Source organism: Leptopilina boulardi, unplaced genomic scaffold, assembly GCF_019393585.1.
Source record: "Leptopilina boulardi isolate dan_hultmark-lab unplaced genomic scaffold, ZJU_Lbou_2.1 LbouV2_330, whole genome shotgun sequence".
In the NCBI taxonomy this organism is placed as follows: domain Eukaryota; kingdom Metazoa; phylum Arthropoda; class Insecta; order Hymenoptera; family Figitidae; genus Leptopilina; species Leptopilina boulardi.
Window position 1 is genome coordinate 991,679 of NW_026137897.1, and position 15,542 is coordinate 1,007,220.

General features: G+C 23.5%; 3 protein-coding genes across 6 annotated transcripts; 1 reads left to right on the top strand and 2 right to left on the bottom strand.

Moving 5' to 3' along the window:
* Positions 1 to 107: 107 nt before the first annotated feature.
* Positions 108 to 3,556, top strand: LOC127285340 (pleiotropic regulator 1). The gene is made up of 10 exons (XM_051311320.1): positions 108 to 273; positions 520 to 629; positions 721 to 845; positions 1,242 to 1,492; positions 1,676 to 1,825; positions 2,130 to 2,324; positions 2,501 to 2,619; positions 2,730 to 2,909; positions 3,081 to 3,234; positions 3,401 to 3,556. The coding sequence occupies exons 1-10, from the start codon at positions 262 to 264 to the stop codon at positions 3,458 to 3,460; spliced, it is 1,356 nt and encodes a 451-aa protein (XP_051167277.1). The 5' UTR covers positions 108 to 261; the 3' UTR covers positions 3,461 to 3,556.
* A 40-nt stretch (positions 3,557 to 3,596) lies between these two features.
* Positions 3,597 to 6,434, bottom strand: LOC127285342 (tubulin-folding cofactor B). Of its 2 annotated transcripts, none has more exons than XM_051311322.1 (7): positions 6,270 to 6,434; positions 5,310 to 5,492; positions 4,866 to 5,009; positions 4,407 to 4,497; positions 4,142 to 4,333; positions 3,971 to 4,043; positions 3,597 to 3,786 (listed from the first exon to the last, which is right to left on the bottom strand). In XM_051311322.1, the coding sequence occupies exons 2-7, from the start codon at positions 5,427 to 5,429 to the stop codon at positions 3,669 to 3,671; spliced, it is 738 nt and encodes a 245-aa protein (XP_051167279.1). In that variant the 5' UTR covers positions 5,430 to 5,492; positions 6,270 to 6,434; the 3' UTR covers positions 3,597 to 3,668. The 2 variants fall into 2 exon arrangements, with proteins under 2 accessions (XP_051167279.1, XP_051167280.1); XM_051311323.1 differs by lacking the exon at positions 6,270 to 6,434 and adding an exon at positions 6,125 to 6,147.
* Positions 6,435 to 8,303: 1,869 nt separating this feature from the next.
* Positions 8,304 to 15,307, bottom strand: LOC127285183 (zinc finger CCCH domain-containing protein 13-like). Of its 3 annotated transcripts, none has more exons than XM_051311051.1 (8): positions 14,702 to 15,307; positions 14,358 to 14,433; positions 12,854 to 13,254; positions 10,621 to 12,790; positions 9,569 to 9,723; positions 8,969 to 9,252; positions 8,738 to 8,852; positions 8,304 to 8,654 (listed from the first exon to the last, which is right to left on the bottom strand). In XM_051311051.1, exons 1-8 carry the CDS (start codon positions 14,884 to 14,886, stop codon positions 8,561 to 8,563), a joined length of 3,480 nt encoding a protein of 1,159 aa, XP_051167008.1. In that variant the 5' UTR covers positions 14,887 to 15,307; the 3' UTR covers positions 8,304 to 8,560. The 3 variants fall into 3 exon arrangements, with proteins under 3 accessions (XP_051167008.1, XP_051167007.1, XP_051167009.1); XM_051311050.1 differs by having other exon boundaries at positions 8,304 to 8,657; positions 14,702 to 15,306; XM_051311052.1 differs by lacking the exons at positions 14,358 to 14,433; positions 14,702 to 15,307 and adding an exon at positions 13,906 to 14,033 and having other exon boundaries at positions 8,304 to 8,657.
* Positions 15,308 to 15,542: the final 235 nt, after the last annotated feature.

The following is a 15,542-nucleotide window of genomic DNA, read 5'->3' on the forward strand; positions in this document are numbered from 1 at the left end:
TGACGCCGGGCGTTATTAATACTAGAGGTCGCTTGCTTTGTCGGTAATTTTCTACATTATCGACTATTGATAATTTCAAACACTTAAAAACAATATGGCGAATGCCTACGAGTACACAGCGGCTTGAACTGATTTTTTAATTATATTTAAGATTTTTAATATTTTAATATTATAATATTACAAAGAATTAGGAAATTTAATAATATTACATAGTGAAGTTCTATTTTATTTGTACAATTAATTTATATCAACTGTACGAAAATGAAAAATTCCGTAAGTAAAATAACATTTACGAAAATAATATTCCTAACCTTAAAAATTTTATATTTTTCTTTTATTTTTATTTAAAATATAAATAAACTAATTTTTTAGAAATAGATATTTTTTGTAAGTAATTTTTGTTTGGAAAAAGATATTTTGTAACTAATATATAAAAAAAAAAAATTCTATACTATTGAAGATTTTTTTTTAGAACAGAAATTTATAGTTTTTTTTTAAATATCGTTATTTATTTTATAGGACGATATACAAAAGCACTCGGTGCATACTTTAGTATTTAGATCTTTAAAAAGAACTCACGATATGTTTGTGAATAATCAAGGAATGTTACCTCCATTTGATCCTGAAATGTAAGTTATTCTCTTATTGAAAATTTTAATTATTTGTCTCTTTATTTGTTTATAATAATATTTGTGGATTCTTTTTTTCTTTCATTTTCAGAGATAAATTTATTAAAAATATAAAAGCCAGAGATACTTATGGTCCAATTGTTGATAGAGTGAAAAATATGAAAATGATGAAAGCACAAAGCGAGAATGATAATCCTGATCCTCCTCCGCCTGGAGGTAAATTTTATTTTATTTCTTGTATCAAGGGAAAAGAAATATTTATTAATTTAATAATTTATTTATTAATTCAATTATTTATTTATTTAATAATTTGTTTATTATTTATATTAAATTGCAAATAATGCTAGTTTATAAATATTTACTGTAACTCTCAAAAGAAATGTTTTTTTTCAATGAAAATTGAGATTTATAATTAAATTTATTTGTAAATTTATATTAAATTTTTATTTAATTTTATTATTTTTATTTAAATCTATTATTAATAAATATAGATTACATTGGAAATAAAATTAGGTTTAAAATAAACTTTTCCTTTAGTAAATTGAAATTCTTATTTTCGTGGTAATTTTCAAAAATAAATTCTTTTTTCCTATTAATTTCTTTTTTTTTTAGATGAATCATTTAATGCAGTGGTACCTCAACAAAATTCAATGTCCAATTCACTGGTACCAGTTACGCAAAATAACTCGAGTGCTGCTTTGGCAATTCCACAAAAGAAGGCACCTTCAATGGCAAAACCAAAATGGCACGCACCTTGGAAATTGTATCGCGTTATATCTGGTCATTTAGGTTGGGTAAGATGCTGTGCAGTCGAACCAGGAAACGAATGGTTCGCCACTGGATCCGCAGACAGAGTAATCAAGGTATTAATTTTTAGATCCTTTATTTTTTTTCTGTATTTTATTTAATTTTAATTTCAATAGAATTTTTAAAAAACTTTATTTCAACAAACAAAATATTGGTTTTTTTTTTATCAAAAAGTTGAATTGGCAACAAAATATTTATTTAATTTTATCTTCTTTATTGAAAATTAATTATTATTTTAGATTTGGGATTTGGCATCGGGAAAATTAAAGGTATCATTGACGGGTCATGTAAGTTCTGTGAGAGGTCTACAATTTTCCGACAGACATCCTTATTTATTTTCCTGTGGCGAAGATCGACAAGTAAAATGTTGGGATTTAGAGTACAACAAGGTTAGTACTTTAAATTTCACGAGTTTTTAATATTGATTAAATAGAAACAAAAATTGTATAAATAGAGAGAAATTAATAATTTTTTTTTATAATTATTACAATTAAAAAGGTACGGGATAATAAATTATTTTACTATTATTACCTAATGTTTAATTCGTTATTAATTAATTATAAATTAAATTTTTAAAAAATAGAGATATAAATAGATAAAATTATTAATTTATAATATTAAATAAAATGAAATAAAATTAGAAATGAATTTTATAAATGAATTACCTAATTTAAATTTGGTTTTTAATTACAGGTGATTAGACACTATCACGGTCATTTATCCGCTGTTTATTCAATGGCTCTTCATCCCACACTTGATATTTTATTGACTGCTGGTCGCGATGCAACAGCAAGAGTTTGGGACATGAGATCGAAAGTTAATATTCATACATTAACGGGACACACAAATACAGTTTCAAGTGTTATTTGTTCTCAATACGAACCACAGGTATTTCTTCAATTGTTAACTAATTATTTTTATTTTATTCAATTCTGGAGAAATTTAAATATTTTTCAATAAACATCCAGAGGAAAAGATTTTTTTGCAGAAATTTTGTGTTTAAGTTTTAAAAAATTAAATATTTGTATGTATTTAATTAGAATATTAATTATTTTTCAACTTAGGTTATTACCGGTAGTCATGATCAGACAATAAGATTATGGGACTTGGCTGCTGGAAAATCTCGAGCTACTCTCACCAATCATAAAAAGAGCGTTAGAGCTGTTGCCCATCATCCTGGATTGTAATTATCAAAAACATTTTTCAATTTTATATTTATTATTATCATTTAATTTATTGACTTTTTTTGCAGTAAATTAATTTATTAGTAATTAATTTTTTGTTTTATTAAAGATACGCCTTTGCCAGTGCTTCTCCTGACAATATTAAACAATGGAAATGTCCAGATGGTAAATTTATACAAAATTTATCAGGACACAATGCAATTGTTAATTGTTTAGCAATTAATCAAGAAGGCGTTCTTGTTTCTGGCGCTGATAACGGGACAATTCATTTTTGGGATTGGAGAACAGGGTTCGTTTCACAATCAATATTTTTAAAAGTTAATTTCATTTTTCAAATTTTTAATTAATCATCAAAATTATACTAATTAATAGTTTTTAAATTTCAAAAATAAAATTTCATAAAATAATTTTTGAAATAGAATTTAATAATTTTACTATACGTTTGAATTTTTCTTTTTAGTTATAATTTCCAACGATTACAATCACCAGTGCAACCAGGTTCAATGGACAATGAGGCTGGAATTTTCAGTCTTACTTTCGATAAATCAGGCACAAGATTAATTACAACCGAGGCTGATAAAACCGTTAAAATGTACAAAGAAGATGACACAGCGGTATGTAGATTTTTTAAAATATTACATTAATTATATTATTATTATTATTATTATATAATAAATATATATTAATATTTGATAAATTATTTAAAAAATTTATTAAAATTTATAATATTTATTTAAAAAAAAGAAAAGAAGTATAAAAATCAAAACTTTTTTTTTTCAGTCTGAGGAAACACATCCAGTTAATTGGCGACCAGAAATTATTAAGCGAAGAAAATACTAATAACTATAAATATATTTATAATTATAATAAATTAGTTAATTAATTTAAGATATTTGATTAATTTTCGTATTACTTTTGTAATAGGAAAAAACAATTTTTTATGAATTGAAATAAAAAAAAAAAAAAGAGAATGATGTCCAAAAAAAAATAGTTTTATTAATTTTAAAAATAGAGTATTAAAAAAAAGGGGGTTATTAATTTATATAAACTAAAGCTCCTCATCCAAATCGTAATCTTCTTCGGGAAAATCGCCAACTTTCACATGATGTGGTTTTATAAAACCACCATATTTTGGACCACATTCGAAATATACCTTTCCATTAACACTAAAACAATAATTGGAAATTTTCAATTTTTTTTTTTGTATAATTAGATTTTTAAAATATTTTTTCTCGCAATTTTTAATTTTTTTTTTTTTAGTAAAATAAGTTACTTTTTATTAAAATTTAAATTAATTTTAATTCATAAAAAATGAACTAATAATTATAAAATGTAATAATTGTCATTTACCTTCCGTTATTTTTACCAAGAGGCTCGTCATATTTTACTCCCACCCACCAACCTTCTTTAAAATCAGTTTTACCTGAAGAAATATGTCATATATTTTATTATTTTATTTATTATTAATTTTTATTTGTTTATTAATTTTAATTAATTTATTTATTTAATGAAATTACTCACCAACGTACATGACCGTCGCTCTTCTTTTTGCCTGATTTGGAACTTGAACTTCACAACGATCTCCAATTTTACACAATCGTGCAGCAGCTTCCTCAGCTTCTTCTTCCTTTAATTTCTCTTCTTCTTTACGCTTCATTTCTTCTTCATTATATTTTCCCAATTTATTTTTCTCCAAAAATGCTTTTACCGTATCTAATATTTATTTCAGTTATTAATTTAATTATTAAAATATTAAATTTTTTTCTAAATTAACTTATTGGAGTACCTGTTCTTTTTGAATAATCTTCCTCGGACAATTCAAATTTTTCCACACTAGATAAATCATCTTCCAATTGACGAGAGAAATTATCTACAACCTGTATTTAAAAAAAAAAAAAATAGAAATTAAATTTTATTTCATAATGTTAAAAAATAAAATTTACAAATACAAAAAATACAATTTAATGTTAAGATTTTGTTTATTTATTAGTTTTATATTTTACGTAGCTGAAGTACGCAACGTTTATATAAACGATTTTTAAAGAAATAATTTTTTTAAATGAAAAATTCTTTAATTTTTTGCCTAAACAATATTTTTTGCAGTTTTCATTAATCAACAAATTATAAAAAAAATATTTTTTAGGTAAAAAATTATAGAATTTTTCATTTAAAAAAATTATTTCTTTAAAAATCGTTTATATAAACGTTGCGTACTTCAGTTTCGTTATATTTTTAAAATACTTACATGTATCCTCATGCCATCATCGATTGGATATGATCCTAAGAGACGACTTGATTCGTTTAATTTGCATATTAATTTATCATTTTTATCATAAACTTCAATATTCATTGTCATTGAATTTCCACCGGTTAATAATTCAAGTTTACCCTGAAATTGAGAATTTTTTATTACTAATATTCTAATATTATTAATATTAAAATAAACACATGTAAAAAGATAATATATATCTATGTTAAATTATTATAATAAACAAATAAATAATTATTAATATTAATATTAAAAATTTGCTAAAGTGATTTGAAATTTGTATTTATCTTTAAATTTTTGTTTAATATTTTAATATTATATATTATAAATTTATTTGTGTTTACCGGAAGTTCGTTCAAAGCCAAAATGCATTAACTATAAATAATAAAAAAAAAAATATAATTAATATTAATTATATACCTTCAATTCATCGATTGTTATGCCTTTTTGAAATCTTCTTTCAACACATGTTGTTTGATTTCCAGAATTTGTCACTGAGACATTTACAAAATCCGACGTAATCACAGTATAATTACTCATTTTCGGGGAAATTTTTTTTTTTTTTTTAAATATTAAAAATAAAATCCAAAATTCGTCAAATATCTGTAAAATTAAAAAAGAAACTACAAATTTCGAGGTTAGAAATTATAATTTTTCGTATATATATATTATTTTATAATTACACAATATTAAAGAAATTTTTTTATTTATTTTTAAAACTTTTTTTTATAATAAAGCACAAAATTTTCAAATTAAATTAATTTAAAGAATTGCCAAATGAAATTTTGACAGTTTATAATAATTAACCAAAACATTTTAACAAATAAAAAGAAGATCTTCAATATTTTTATAGCAAAATTTTTTCTTATTTTTGTTTACAGTAATATTTATTAGAAAAAATATTATTCTTTAATTGTAAATGTTTAACAAATAAAAAAAAGAATTATTTGAATTCAATTGCAATATAATCTTAATGCGCAAATTTTGAGAAATTTTTTTTTATTCACCGAGTATATAAATGTACTAGGTGATTCTCTTTTTTAAGAAACAAAAAAAATAATTTTTTACCTATACATAAATAATCTCAAAAACGAATAAATGAAAAAAAAATAGTCTCTTTTTATTTATTTGTCTATTTTAATTTTAGTAAAATTGGATTTATTTCAATAATTTCAATAGATAAAATGTAGAAATTAGATTAAAATAAGTAAATTACTGCTTTATTATAATATTACTTCTTTTAAAAATTAATTAATTATTTAAACTTGATTTGTTGTTGACAGATTGACATTTACTAATTTTGAGGTTAGAATAAAATTGTATAATATTAAATTTAGTTTTACCGATAAATAATATGTATTTCGTATAATTATTACATACCAATTTATTCAATATTTAATTTATTTATTTCTTTTTGTTGTTTTAAATGATCTCTTGTCAATATTTATAATTAATTAACACATTTGAAACATATTCATAACCTCTAATTCAATATATTATTTGTGCCACTTCTTATTTTAATATATCATACCCTCCCAATACATTCAATGTATTGAAAAGGCTATTTCTCGGTGGAAATATGACAAATTAATACCAGGAGTATAGAATGTTAGAAGAAGTGGCACAATATCAACCAATCGGAACGAAGCTTTAGTATTATGTACAATATACAAGAATGTGTCACCTCTGTTTTATTCTACTGCTCCTAATACTTTCTGATAAGCCAACTACTATTCTAAAGATGCAATCTGATTGGCTGTCGCCGTGCCACTTCTGTTTTATTCTACTGCTCCTAATACTTTCCAGTTAGTCTCCTAATATCCTAAAGCTGCAATCTGATTGGCTGATATCGTGCCACTTCTTTATAGATTCTATATTCCCAATACAAATCTTTCAAATTGTGAATGAAAATACGGTTATAAATTCTGATAATGTATTAGAATGTTATAATGTCAAAATAAGAAGTGGCACGAAAAATAAATGAAATTTTCATTGTTTATAAATTACTTTCGTTTATCAAATATGCAATTTAATTATACAAAGTAAATAATGTTTTTTTTTAGTAAATAAATTAAATTTTTTAAGCGAAATATGGAAATAAAAAACATAAATGTAGAAAAACAATTGAATTCTAACCTCAAAAATCAAACTGTCAAATAAATTAATTGCATAATTAGTTGTTTATCGCAATTAAATAAAATAAAAAGAAATAAACAGACATAATATTAATAATATTTATTTTATTATTTAATTTGTAATGGTGTTAATTAATAAATATTTGCTAATTTTAATTAAAAGTTAAACTGTCAAAGTAGTTGAAGATAAAAATAATAAAAATTAATTTTACTTTATAATTATAATTATTATTTTAATATTCTTTTACATCACTCGGTATATATATTAATATATACTCAGTGGAACCAAAATTTCTCCTAAACATTTAATATTGATCTTATGGGAAAAAAGCAGTTTAGATTTATTTTAAGAAAAAAAAAAGAATAAAAAATTTTTTTTAAATTAATAAATTTTTTTAAATTGTCAAATAAAATAATTAAAAAATTACTTAAAACAATATAAAATTTATTCCATTAAAAAAAAGTAAATTAATTTTTTTACTGAGAAAAATAATATTGAACTTTTCAAAAATTTGGGATTAATAAAAAAAACAAAATTACGAAATATGTATTTTTATTTACATAAATTTCAAATAATTTTTTGTTTTCAAACCAACTTATTTAACAATAAATTTATTTTGCACTCTAAATATTGCAAAAAAAAAATATTACATTTTGTAACGCTAAATGATTTTCCTGTTTTTTTTTTTTTTTGCATAAAATTGTAATGACAAAATATATTTTATTTTAATTAACACATAATATCGTTAATGTCAAATAATTTACACAAGTCAATTGTTAGATTCGCAGAATCTCATTAAATTTTACATTGTACAATGATTAGTTTCATTTTTTTGCATAACATATTTCATTCGGTTTTTATTTGTTTTATATATATATACAATTATCGAAACTTGTATAACATTAATTTTAATTTAATTTGTTTTTCATTTCTTAAATATTCTTAAATTCTATTCAAAGATGTAGAATTTTGTAGCCATATATATAATATATATATATATATATATTAAAAAAGAAAAAATTAAATTTGATATTCATACAAATGTAAGCAATCTTTATACATTTTTTTCATATTTTAATATTCTATTTATTAATCATGAAAGATTATATTGAAAAAGTCATTCATCAATCATGAAAGATTAAAATTTTTTTAAAAAAATTGTTTTTCTCTTATTCGTTGATTTTTAATTTATAGTTTGAATATTTTTTTTAAATTACTTCTTTTAAAGAAGTAGACAATTTTAATTTTCTTTTGACAAAGAACAGGGAAAAAAATTAATTTTAATTTTTATTAGTGTAAATTAAAAGCAATGTATAGCGACACTTATTTACTTGTCTACTTATATTTTAAATTTGTAAAATAATAATTATTAAGCAGCAATTCATTCTCACCTGAGCATTTAACTGTCTTTGATTAAAGTGTTATGTATATATATTTATATAAATAACGTTTCAACAGTGAGCAAAAATCGACAAAAAAAAAAAGAACTCCAAACTTTTTTAGTGCATTGAAGAAACGTGAATTGACGTTTGCCGTTACGCAGCTTGTTGTAAAAGCATTTTTGCCTCTTCGTACAAATTTGTACACGGTTTCAAATCCTCTGGATTTTCTTCCTTTCGCTCACATTTGCTACTAAAATAAAATTATTTAATAAAAATAAAATCAAATTAGCTAATTAGAAATAATAATTTTAAGCGAATTAATTAAAATACCTGTAGAGTAAATCGTCACCGGACAATAATCCATACGTGGAATTATCAAAAAGATGTTTTCTCACTAAAGCTGTGTGCATTAAAGCGATGTCGTCCATAAAAAGTTTTTCGTTTTCTATTTGACAAAAAAAAGAAAACATAAATGAAAAAAAAAATAAAATTTAAAAATAACTAAAATTTTATAAAATTAAAAATGAGAAAATAAAATAAAATTTTATTAATTTCTCTCACCAGTATCTCCATATTTTTTGATAAATTTCTCCACTAATTCATTGCCAGCGGCTTTAACGGAAATGCCAATTCGTTGAAAAACAGCTTTACATTGCCAACGATTTTGTGTTACGTCTTGATTTTGAGAACGTCGTGGTTGCGATTCATTGACAAGACTTGCCCAATCAACTCCCAATGCATCTCCCAAACCTTTTCCACTTGTTTTAATATCCTCCTCCAATTCACCGTCCGATATTTCTTCAAAGTCCATTGTCTCCATACTCTCATCTTCAATATTTTTATTGCTAAAATAAAAAAAAGGACAGTTACTTTTTTTAAAAAAATTACAATAATTATATCATCATTTTTATTATTAAATGCTGCCGAGTGATAAATTCAAAATAATATTATAATAATTATAATTGTTTAATTATTAATCAATATTTTAATTAATCGCAAATATTAATTTTTATTCTTTACTAAATTTTCAATTATTTTAATAGAATTTTAATTTCATTCTAATTTAAAATTTTTAATATTTAATTTAAAAAAAAAAAAAAAAAATTAGTGACTAAAAATTACAAATATAATTAATGTTATTGTAAATTAAGAGAAAAGTACCTATAGGGAATTGTTTCGGAAGTGTCTTTTTCCTTTGAGAAAATAGTATTTTCTGCTGATTGTTTAGTAGGCGCTTGAGAAACATCTTGATTTTGATTTGAAGAAGAATCTTGATCGACAGGTTCAATACATTTCTTTGTTACCTTCTCAATTACCTGAAATATAACAAAAAATTAGTTTTATTCATTAAAATAAATTAATTAAAATTTATTATTTTATTTAATGTAAAAAAATTTAATTTCCTATAAAATACATAATTGAATTTACAAATTTTTATTTGATACAATTTTCATTGAACAAAAATTTCATTTTACTGAAATTTATTTAAATTTTTATTTTATTAATTTATTTATATTTCTCTGAATTTCCAAAGAAAGATTCTTTTATTTAACAGAATTTTGTTCATGTGTAATTTAATTAGAATTTCTAATTATATTAAAATTATAATTTATTTAAAATTCAATTTTGTGTATATATAATTTTTTAATTTAATTTACATTAATTATTAAAATATTCAATTATTCTAAAATACAATTATTTTGTCAATTAATTTATTTTTCTATTCAATTTTTATTAGTTTTTTTTTTTATTTCTCTATTGTGTACTTTTTACAAAGTTTTACAATTTTTTCTTTCCCACTATAGTTTTATTCAATTTTTATTTAAAATTCACACAATTTAAACTTGAAGTAAAATAAATTTAAAGAGATTTTAGAGTAATTAAGTTATTACCGGTATAATTAATAAATTAATTTATTTTCCTATTCATTTTTTATTCTAAATTCAATTATTTTTAAAATTCTCACAATTTAAATTTTAAGAAAAACAAATTAAAGAGACGAAGTTAAAATTTAAATAAATTAAAAAAGAATAGAATTTTAAAGTACAAAAATTGTTGTATTTTAGAATAATTAAATTATTCCATAATTGATATACAAAATTGAATTTTTAATTGAAATTTTTATAAAGATTTGATTTTATCCAATAATTGAATTTTGAAAAAGAAATTCGGGAAATTTTTTTTTTTTCAAAAAAAAAAACTAAATATCTCACCTCATCATCCATATTGAGAATATCATCCGGATCATCGCTTATATCACTGAGATCACTTTCAGTGTGTAATGTTTGCAATGATTCCTCGATATTGACACGTTTTACTTCAGGTGGTAAAATTAATGTTTCCTTATTGACTTCAATTTTCTCCTTTGGTGACATTTTTTTTTGAAAACTATCCGACGATTTTTCACGACTTCTCCTCGGTCTACCCTCAGCCAATTCCATTAATTTCTTATTAATTGGCTCATCTTTCATACTATTATGTAATGCACCCTGTTTTGTTAAATGAACAGGTATCTCATCACGTATCTCAGTTGTTGTATTATAATTTCTTCTTTTACCATGATTCGATTCACCAGCATCAATTTCTTTCATTCTATCATTACGATAAGAACCACGACTCATATGTTGCATTGGCGGTGGTTGATTATCCCATTTTCTTGTTTCATTTATTTTCCAATCTGACATTGGACTATCGTAACGCGATGACCATTCCTCTTCGTGTGCATCAGAACGTGGTAGACTCTCTCTTTCCCACATTCCTCTTCCACAACGCCATTCTCTCTCCTCCCAATCATTATTACTTTGATAATTACGATCACGATGTTCAATATCGTGATGAACATCCCAATTATCATTGCTACTTTCATCTCTAACGCGCATTTTATCACTTTGATAATGATGAATATCATCAAATTGTCTTTCATTTTGTATTCCATAACGTTGTCCCCTTTCTTCTCTTCCACGTCGTTCATTAAATGGACTATAACGTCTTGTTTCAACATTTTTCCTTCGATTATCATCCTCTTGATGATGATAATCCATATGCGATCCCTGATCATCATCTTCATTCCAATGCTCAGGTGGTAAACGTGAATAATTCCTATCAAAATTTCTCTCCATTTCCATATTACCACGAGGACTATCGCGTCGATCTATTTTCAATGGTAGATGCTGATCAACTTTATGCTCCTGTGGATGTCCACGTTCAAAACGTGAATTAAATCGTCTATGACGATCTCTTTCATAAATTTGATCACGTTCAATAATAACATTTTTCTCATCACGTGGAAAACGATCCATTAGCTTATGTAAATCTTTATCAAATCTTCCTTCATAACGCTGTGAACTTCTATCGCGTTCAACAAGTTTTTGTTGATCATTACGCGAACGTAATTGTCCTTTATTATCGATATTACGATCCTTACTGCGACGATAACGTTGACTTGAACCACTTTTATCCAAAGGATTTAATGCCGTTGTTGCCATTAATGATGGAATTTCACGTTCACGAATTTTTGTTATCTCCTTATCGCGTTCACGTTCACGTTGACGATCACGACGTTCTTGTATATCATCACGATCCTTATCCCTTTGATCGCGATTCATTCGTGAATGTTCATTTCTTGAATCTTTATCCCTACGTTCCTTACTACGTTGACGGGGACAATTTTTATCATCAAAATTAATATTTTTACGATGTGTTTGATCATCCTGACTACTTGATGGTCGTGATTTTTCATTTTTTCTCGACTCCTCACGTTCTTTACTTCTTTCACGTTTATTGTAAGAATTTTTATCAAAATCACGTTCTTTTTTATCTAAATCACGCAAACGACTTGAACTCTGTTTGGACGGTGTATTATGATCTTGTTTTTTCATTATTTTCTCTGGTGTTCTACTTCTTTTTGATGATGATGAAGATTTTATTTTCAAACGATCCAATGGTGGTGTACGTGAACGTTTTTCACGTTCCTTTGAACGACGTTTTGTTTTATCATCAATTTTACCAATTTTCTCCTCTAAACGATTTTTATTTATATTCTTTTCTAATTCTTTTGGCTTCTCTTGTGATGATTTATTTTTTCCTGTTTCCTTAATGACAATTTCATCAGCGCGTATTTTTTTATGTTTATCTCTTTCTGTTTCTTTTACTTTTACTTTAGGTGGTGATTCACTGCGATTTTTTTCTTTCGATGATTTACTATTATTCGATGAAATTGGCACTGGTGATTTTGTCCTTGGTACTGAATGTTTACGCACTGAATTTGGTACTGAATTCACTTTTTTTGTTGATTTTTCATCTTTTTTTGCAACTTCAATTTTACGTTGCTTCTTTTTTGTTATTAATTTTTCATTTTTTTGCCCTAGTCGTTTTAGTTTTAATCTGAAAAAAAGGAAAAAATTAGATTAAAATTAATGTTACATTTTTAAAAAAAAGGTATATTACTTCTTTTTTCGATCCTTGTCGTCATTATAATCGGGTGATGCGCTATGATGTTTGATTTTCTTAAGTTTCTTGACCTTTTTACGTGAATCGGATGTCGATGTTGATGATGAATCGTCACTGCTTGAACTACTGCTACTACTTGATGAACTCGAACTACGAGAACTCGATGACGAGCTCATAATTTTCTTCTTTGTTTTCGTCTTTTCCTTTCCATGCACCTCCTTGTCTTTCTTCATTTGGATTTCTAATTCCCTTTGCAAAAGTTGTCGACGTCTCTCTAAAACCTTCTCGTCCTCGTATTCAAGATCCGTTTGATTCCAATCTTCTAAATTTAAATCAGGACTGTGCGATGCTTTTTTCACAAGTTTAGACGTTAATCGTTTAAATGGATCCTCATTAAGCTAATGGGATAAAAAAAAAATTAAACGATTTCCGCTAAAAATTACACTTTTTAATAACTAAACATTTAATGGCATTATGTAGTTAAAAATATTAAGAAACAAAATTAAATAAAATGTTTCAATAAAAAAAAAAATTTCTAAGTACATTTAAAAATTTAAAAGAAACAAAAATTCCTTCGATATTTTCACTAAAATACAAAATTTTAAAAAAAAATTTCCATACGAAAGAATTTTATCTCTTTTTGAAACATTTTCATAATCTTTACTACTGCATTGTCATAGTTTCTTCTTATAGAAATAATGGGTTTAAAAATCGTAAAAAAACAGCACTAAAAACGAATTATATGGGAAAGGGAAATATTTATTGCTTAAAATATTTCTTAAAATAAGAAAATTATTTTCAACGATTAAATATATTTAAAAACCATATGTATTTTTAATTTTAATTTTTAATTTTTATTATAAATTTTATTTTTAATTTCTATTTTTAATTTTAATTTTTGATTTTTATTTTGAATGAAAAAAAAAATGGAAAATCCATTATAAATTTTAAATAGAAATTCTAATGAAAGACAAACAATTTATTAATTTTAAGTGTTTACAAGTTAAATATAAAAAAAATATGAAATAATAACCAATTTAAAAGCTCACCATTATTGATAAACAAAAAATGAATAAACTGAATTTTGCTGAAAAATTTAATAATCCCAGTGGAAAAATTAACATAAAAATAATAATTTAACACAGTTTAAAATTCGAATTAAGACTGAAAATATAAAATATAAATGGCAATGTTGATGTCTAATTTTCTAAATAGAGGAAAATTCTATTTAATTTAAAAATAAATAGAAAGACAATTTTAAAAGCTATTAATAATATTTATCAATTGAAAATTCGAAATAATAGTGAAAAATAATAACACACGGATGTTTTCGAAAAAAATAATTATATAAATAGGACTTAATAATTGAGATAATTAATTAAAAAAAAAACCCACAAATATTTGAAAAAAAAATAAATTTATTAAAAGATTAAAAAAAAAGAAACATTAAGGATTATCTAATTTTAAGAGAAATTTTTTTTTAAATTGAAAACTATCTTACCAACGAAGCATTCGTTGTTGCATTATCCTTTTTCGCTCGTTTTGATGGACTAATTAACGTATGGGTATTTGCATATCTGTTAATAAAAACAATTTTAAAAATCCAAAAAACACTTATTCATTTGAAATAAACTTAATTCTATTTATTTCCTAATTTTATTTTCGTTTCGGTTTAAAAATTCAATTTGCAACAATGTAAAAAAAAAATCTAACTTTCAAAAAATAAAGTTAAAACAAAAAAATATCAATTATTTTCTGGAATAAAATTTCAAATAACAATCGTATTAAAAAAAAAAAAAAAAAAAAGAAAACAAGAATGAAATGAAAAAATAAAAGAAAACTTACTTGCAGCTTTTTCCGTATGAACAACTGCCATTAACTGCCCAATTTCTACAAAAATCTGAAGTATTTTGTATATTGCTGACAATTGCAGGTTTAGTGCCTAATCTTTCAAAAACACTTGGACGTCGAGTATCAATATTACATTTCGTAGTCTCAACTGTTATTTTTCTTATATTTGATTTTGACATATTATCACCATAAAACAATCGTATTTCGGCAATCGAAGTACATAACTGCAGTATGCAATTACTCTCTTTTTTTTATTTATTATACGAATTTAAACAATTTCAACGTTTTATCTAACAAATAATATAACTTTTTATAAGTAAAAAAAAAAAAAAAAAAATAAAATAAAAATTAAAACCTTAAAAAAGGTGCCCTTTAACCTAACCTAAATAATGTATGTTTACAACGTAAATTTAACTATCAATAAAAGCCCGTTATTATCAACAATTTGTTTTAAAAACAACAAAAAGATTATTACTACAATTAATATAACTAATTATTTTAAATTTACTTTTACGTTTTCACAATTTTTTCATCGCAATTCTTTTATTAATAAAAACTTTTTGACGCTGCTTTTAGTCACATACTTGTCACTTGTGGTGACATCTTGTGGTGTATTTTTAAAATTTATTCTCACGCTTGCGCGCTTTTTCGTAAAAAAAAAGAAATTCAAAAATTAAATAACATAATTTGTTTTTAAATAAATTAATTTGTTACAAAATTTGTTTTAAAGACAAATAATTAAAATTAATTTTTGGTTGTGAAAAATTTCGATCACTGTAAACTGGACTTTAAGACCGGTTCGCCAGGGTTGGATAGGTGAGATAACTTTGAAAGC